Source organism: Acyrthosiphon pisum, chromosome A2 (assembly GCF_005508785.2).
Source record: "Acyrthosiphon pisum isolate AL4f chromosome A2, pea_aphid_22Mar2018_4r6ur, whole genome shotgun sequence".
Lineage (NCBI taxonomy): Eukaryota > Metazoa > Arthropoda > Insecta > Hemiptera > Aphididae > Acyrthosiphon > Acyrthosiphon pisum.
In genome coordinates, this window is record NC_042495.1 from 13686851 (window position 1) to 13693518 (window position 6668).

The 6668-nt window shown below is 29.2% G+C and overlaps 1 protein-coding gene across 2 annotated transcripts; it reads right to left on the minus strand.

The window, feature by feature from the left end:
- Positions 1-1707: 1707 nt before the first annotated feature.
- Positions 1708-6003, minus strand: LOC100572431 (SET and MYND domain-containing protein 4). Of its 2 annotated transcripts, XM_016808630.2 has the most exons (5): positions 5024-5994; positions 4232-4356; positions 3338-3940; positions 2140-2288; positions 1708-2037 (listed from the first exon to the last, which is right to left on the minus strand). In XM_016808630.2, the coding sequence occupies exons 1-5, from the start codon at positions 5784-5786 to the stop codon at positions 1803-1805; spliced, it is 1875 nt and encodes a 624-aa protein (XP_016664119.1). In that variant the 5' UTR covers positions 5787-5994; the 3' UTR covers positions 1708-1802. The 2 variants fall into 2 exon arrangements, with proteins under 2 accessions (XP_016664119.1, XP_016664121.1); XM_016808632.2 differs by lacking the exons at positions 1708-2037; positions 2140-2288 and having other exon boundaries at positions 3404-3494; positions 3550-3940; positions 5024-6003.
- Positions 6004-6668: the final 665 nt, after the last annotated feature.

Below are 6668 nucleotides of genomic sequence, written 5' to 3' on the forward strand. Positions count from 1 at the left end.
CCAATACAATATTTAGTGAATAGAGATAATATACGAAAACAAGGTCCATAAACAGCGTTCTCTTCCAATAAGTACCTAATAGTTTAATATTAGATTCCATTACGATTTTAGATATTCCGACAATTGACATCGTAAATTCGTAAACTAAAATAATTAATATTTATTCTACTAAATATTTTATTTTTATTACATTACAAACGACATTTTTTTTGCGTTGCTGCCTGGAACACCTGTCCTTTTGCCCCCCTGCATTGGTGACTGTCAAAGTGTCAACAGAATAAATTGTATTCACTCAAATAAAACACATAGGTACAACCTACATAAAGATTAAGAATCAAAAGGTCTACATAGGGAATTTCTAGTACCTAATAAAGTTATTTTTTTCTAGATTATAATATACACCTATCACAAGTTGTACTTTATTAAAACATAATATCATTGAGTATAGATACCATACTATACCATTATACCAATACTATCTATACGACTATACTCAATGATAATACCTATAGGCTATATTACGATTATTATTGATTACCTAGGTAGGTAGCTACCTAAAAAGGAAAAGCATTGCACATACGAGTATAAATATAAATCATGAATAATTATAGAAAATAGAAATATTTTTAAAAATTACATTAAATATAGGTACAGATTAAAGTGATTTTTTATACCAATTACTCATTAATATGAAAAGTTTTAGCTTTATGAAAATATTTTTTTGGACAATTTGATATCAAAAAACAATATTTTTCAAAACACTAAATATTCTTACCTTTTTTAAGTTTTCTTTAACACAAATTTTCTGATAAATATATTTTAGACTTTGAGCAAAGCGATATGTACAACAATGTGTTTTTTGGTGTTTGTACATGCAGGTAGTCAAAATAATCCTTAAATTTTCAACTTTTTTAATTTTACTGCTAGTAAAGTGAATCTTATTTGTGCATTCAAGAGGTCAACATTGAAAATTCCCAATAAAGCTCAAGTGTTAAGAAAAACAGGAATTTTCCATTAGAAAAACAGGTGCATGTGTTAAATTAATAATTGATGAAAATAATTTTAAAAAAAAATAAATAGTAATAATAAAGCTTTTGTTCAATGTAATATGCAATTTAAATCAAGTGCGTAAACCAATTAGAATAAAATATTAAAATGGATATAGAAACATGTGGATATATAATATTATATTATTAAGAGGATGTCAGCAGACTATTTATTTTGTAATTTCCCTCTGACCAAGCACAACATTGCAAATTTTTCCTGTCAACACGGATAATATGTTCTGAACATTAAATTTTGTAATAAGCCAATTCACTCTAATACTAAAGTTAACTCAATGCTAATTTTGCTTTGATGTGAATGGTAAAAGTCTTAATAATATGGATGTTATGGCAAATATTTTAGAATTTAGGTCTTTCTTAAATTTGCTGTTGTAATTGTAAGAAATCTAGACATATATTAAGTCAATAAAATTATAATAAAATAAAAAAAGTAATCTAGATTTTAGACAAAAAAAAAAATAATCTTTATAATTTAACATAATTCATGAATGTTATGTAGATAAAAAAAAAACACAATTTAACTCATTTAAATCATAACAAATATTAAACACAAATTGCTACTTTTGATATAACTAAAAATTATTGAAAAATAAATGAATCCGATGTAAAAAAAAAATTAACACAATTTAACTCATTTAAATTATAACAAATGTTGAACACAAACTTTTGATATAAACTGAAAAATTATTTAATGTATTATTTATAAACCTATTATAAAAGTGAGATATCAATCGATATTCATAGCCCAATACCTTTTAAACTGGTACTTATGCTATGGGCATTACTTATCATTTGAAGACAATCCTCATATAATGAAAATGGCCGCTTTACATTGGTATTCAAAATCTTAATAAATGAATATAAATAATTTAAATGCTGACAATAATCTTTTGAATCCACTGACTTCGTAAATTCCACAAACTTTATGCACTCAGATGATACAGTATCTGCCATACTGTAGTTTAGAATATTTCTATAAAAATAAATATATTATAATAATAATAATAATAATAATAATAATAATAATAATATCTATTCATAGATAACAATTATAAAATTTAAGTATGTAACATACAATGTAGAAAGGCGATTTGGTGTATAATGATATATTGGCCAATTCTTTATGCAAGGCTCACAGTAGCAGTTAAATCTTAAAAGATTGCAAAATTGTTGCCTTAGTTCTTTATTGAATGCTGTAAACTTTATTCCATAGTTACAGCATAACTAGATGGTAACAAATAAAGAAAATACATTTGGTATTAATTTAACAATATAATATTGTCAAAATAAATAAAAATTTAATATTGTCAAAATATATAAAAAATATAATATTACCTAATAATAATATTTAATATTAACATTAAATACAAAATATATAATATAAAATCATGTAGTCACAAAAACAAATTTTTTGGCATAGATATTTCTGAGTTATTTTAAACATCAGGTGACATATACTTGAAGTTTATAAGAAAATAATATTATTTTATGGTAATATTGTACTTGTTTCTATAATCTATATTTTATATGCAAGTATTTATGACATATAAAAATAAAAATATTTATGTGACATTGTAATTTATTCCTTCGGTCATCCTCAAACTAATAAAGCTAATGCCACTATTTCTAAATGTAGAATGGTTTAAATATAATGCAGTGTACTCTCGATTATTCGTGTAATAAGGTGGTATGGCATCTATGGATAAGCAAATTCCGCTATATTCAAATTGTAACAAAAATTAAAGAATTATATTATTAAAAATTATAATTGTATACATTTTGCAATGTTATATAATAAATTTAGTATTACAGGAAAGTTAAATAATAACCCATTTTATTTTTTGTGTTAACCAATAACCAGAAACGCGGATTGTACATTAATTATTGCATTTGATCATGTACATGGTTTGTTCCGCAGAAGACGGATAATCAAGAGTATTTAAACCATCAGCACATGCACATTTAGATATTTTATCACTTCCAACACAATGGTTCCCAATATCTTTTATTTTACGTACCTACCCTTTGTAGATTTTCAAAAATGTAGTGCCCACCTCCTATAAATTGAAAAAAAAACTAATTTACAGACATTGTGGAGGCATAATACACAAATTGTATTTCATATTTCAATGCAAGAATTCATTATGCACCTCTGATAGGGTGGCGCTACTCCAGCTCTTCATTATTATTATTATTATTGCACAAGGTTTAGGGGTTTTTCAGGTTCCAAAGAATCTTAAATATAAGAATAATAAAATAATCAATATAATCACCTGAGTTCCTTTGGGAATTGGTTGAACTGCTTTCATAACTCTTATTCTATCAAGGATATTTCCACTCGGACTAATATTTGCATCACAAGAATGGTTGAACAAGGAAATGGTTGGATACAAAGTTAATGATATTGATAGATCATCTAATTTTAACTTGCTGTAATTTAAATCTAAAATAGTTAAAATACGCACCAAGGAAGTACCTATTATACCTATATAACATTCCGGAATTTTGAAGCCACTTAACATCAAATAATGTAACATATCAACAGCAATACAGTTGAAAAAAAACAAAACATCTATTGACATTTCGTTTACAATAATATCCAAAGAATAAGCTGTTAAAAAATCATCAGACTTGTATTGACCAATCTCATCAAAACCCCTTTTTATAGGATCAATTTTAGATTCTGAGAAGTTATCAACGATTGCACAATATTTTTTTAAGCCCATTTTTGAATAGGCTCTTAAAAACCACTTAATTGCAAGTTCGTTTATTTTTGTTATTCCTGGTCTTGATTTGATGTGATACATAATTGGACATAGCAAATTATGTCCATCTTTGTAATCTTTATTCATGCAGTCTTTGTTGCAGTAAAAAACCTGATAAAATCATATTAACATATTAATATATTTTTTTCATTTCCATAATATTAAGTTTTAGGTATATAAGATATATACAATGGCAGATAAATCAAAAAATTGTCAAGTTATTTGTAAAGAATTATTATGTAGGTATAGTCAGATGGTTAAAATTAGTTTAGGTTTATTAGACTATTTTTGTTCTTAATATATTAAATAAGTAACCAAATAGAAATATTATATATATTGCATTTATAATGCATACCCATTACCTACATTTTTTACTTGTATAAAGTAGAAAAAAAAACATACCAACAAACATTTTGGACAGTGAATAAGTGATGAATGTATCTTCATACAACCATTATAATGACAAACTTCTCTAAATTCTGATAAGGGCCCACAAATGTAAGGTTCGTCTATGGCCACAACATCACCTAAAAATGAATAGGTAAATAACATAATACCATAGACACAAATTGCATTTGGGTGAGAGGGGGGTTATCACAATAATAAATTAAGGACTTGGATGTCCTTAATAAAAAAAAACTTAATTTTTATTTAATAAATAAAATTATTTACATGTACAGGTACCTAGGAACACTCATTTTTATTTATTTATTTTTTAATGTTTGTCAATGTCCAAAAATTATATTAGTAAAAAAAGTCTGAAGGCAAAAAATAACATTACTGAATTAGGTATGCAATCGAACATATCCAAAAATACTTCAAAGTTTATCAGAGCTAACTGCTAAGTGTTATAATATTATAGTATAATAGTATTATTATTATAGCCAACAGAGCTTTGTACAAAAATCTTTGTATAGTATGAGAGCGACCTAGTTCTTATGAACGATTTCTTTGGACGATGGTTTGCATTATATCACTAATCTCGTTAGTCAGTTTAAGTCACTAATGCAAATAATTGGTTTAGCGATGATTATTTTTATTATCCCAAACATTTTTTATAATTACTTATAGTAAAAGTAATAACTAATAAAATATTTTGTTCTTAAACTTTCCCACTTCCCCCCGATTTCTATATTACCAAAAACAGCTTGGGTACCTAAAGTACGAACCTACCTACACCCATATATTATTTACCAGGGTTAATGTCGCAGGTAGCATAAACACCTCGTCCCATATTCTCGGACAATTTCAATTCCACAAAGGCCGATAGTGCAGGGATATTTTCGTTTTTTCCACCAACCAGCTGCTCGACACAAAGTGTTTCCATCGTAGTTGTCGACTTAGTCGGCTCTTCCTCGACTTCCTCGCAATTGGACACAGCTATTGAGATCGCCATCCTGAACTTGCGCTTTTTCACCGCTGACATGTCCGCCTCGTCTAGTCGTTTCAGGCACAAGGCGTAGCTTTTCTTCGCACGTTCGGTGTAGCCCAAAATGTGTTCTACATGCCCGATTCGCTCGTGCAGCTTGTACACGAGATTGGACGGGTAATTGTCAGACTCCACAACACATAGCGCGTCCTTCAGGCAATGCTCGTACTGGCCCATGTGGAAGTAAGCGGCCGACCGGTTGGCCTGGGCTAACGCATGGCACTCAGTGTTCGGCTTGCAGGCCTTCAAACACCTGTTGTACATATCGACGGCCTTCCAGTACAACCTAGCCTTGAAGAACACGTTGCCATTTTTTCGGAGGCTCTTCGATTTGTTGGGATCATCGTACTCATCGTTGACGTCCAACGTCGAGGTCAGTATTTCGTGTTTGAGAAGCAGGTCGCGCGTGAACATGAACCAGCTGTCAGCCTTCTTCAACTTTAACAGTTCCACGTGGACGTCACCCAGCACCCCGGCCATGTTCAGCCGACTGGAGTAGTGAAAAAAATTGCGGTATTCCGTTGTCATGATCACGCTATTCGTAATTTCGTCCTGCCCAGTGCCTAGGACCTTGATTCGTATCGAGTGAAAACGGCAAAACACTCAACACCGTAGAAATCAATCAGTCAACAGTCAACTCAAACTTCTAAGCGTCAACTACAGTCAACAGTGGATTCTGAAATATGGAATAGAAATTACAAAACACAATATTGTGAAAAATGAAAATGTGTATTAACATTTAACGGACAACATTACGGGAATACAGAATTGCCAACGTAAATCACACGCTACAGACGATCGAACGATTGTTATTAAATCGTTATTTTTGCGGCCGGCAGAGGGTGATATAAATATATAATACTCAATACTAAACTACAGAAATAAATGAATATATTAGAATAGCTTTCGTTAAGAATTAACTAATTATTCTTGCCTTAAAACTTTTAACAAAATAAGCTATTTTGAGACGAAAATAAAAAAAAAAACACTGATACTATATTATTATCACAGATTATATACGCGATTGGTACCATATTGGCCGTGGATTGGCCGTTTAGGCAACGCACCTTCAGATGGTGCACTCACAGATAGGTATATAAACGCATCTGTTGGTGTACTTCCAAATTTACCACGGGGCACGGACTAATAATCTAATCGAATGTTTTTTTTATCTCACTACTAACAGTATACTATTTACTACTTCAGACATTTATAAGTATAGTACTAAAGTCATTACCAATAGTCTATACGAATATTATAATTAGGTAACATTCAGTTGAAGCGTATTTATTATTATTTACCTAATATTGTTTTTGTCTATAAAAATAAATCATAAATTCTTTAATTTAAGCCAGAAACTATAAATATATAATCACAGATAATAGATACAAATTATATAATGATATAATG

Excerpts from the sequence above, each read along its gene's own strand:
- LOC100572431 (XM_016808630.2), bottom strand. The coding sequence starts at position 5,786 with ATGACAACGGAATACCGCAATTTTTTTCACTACTCCAGTCGGCTGAAC. Across the intron at positions 2,289-3,337 it reads CAATTCCCAAAGGAACTCAG|TTATGCTGTAACTATGGAAT; the intron begins GTGATTATATTG and ends GTTACCATCTAG. Across the intron at positions 2,038-2,139 it reads CCAAATCGCCTTTCTACATT|AAATATTCTAAACTACAGTA; the intron begins GTATGTTACATA and ends TTATTTTTATAG.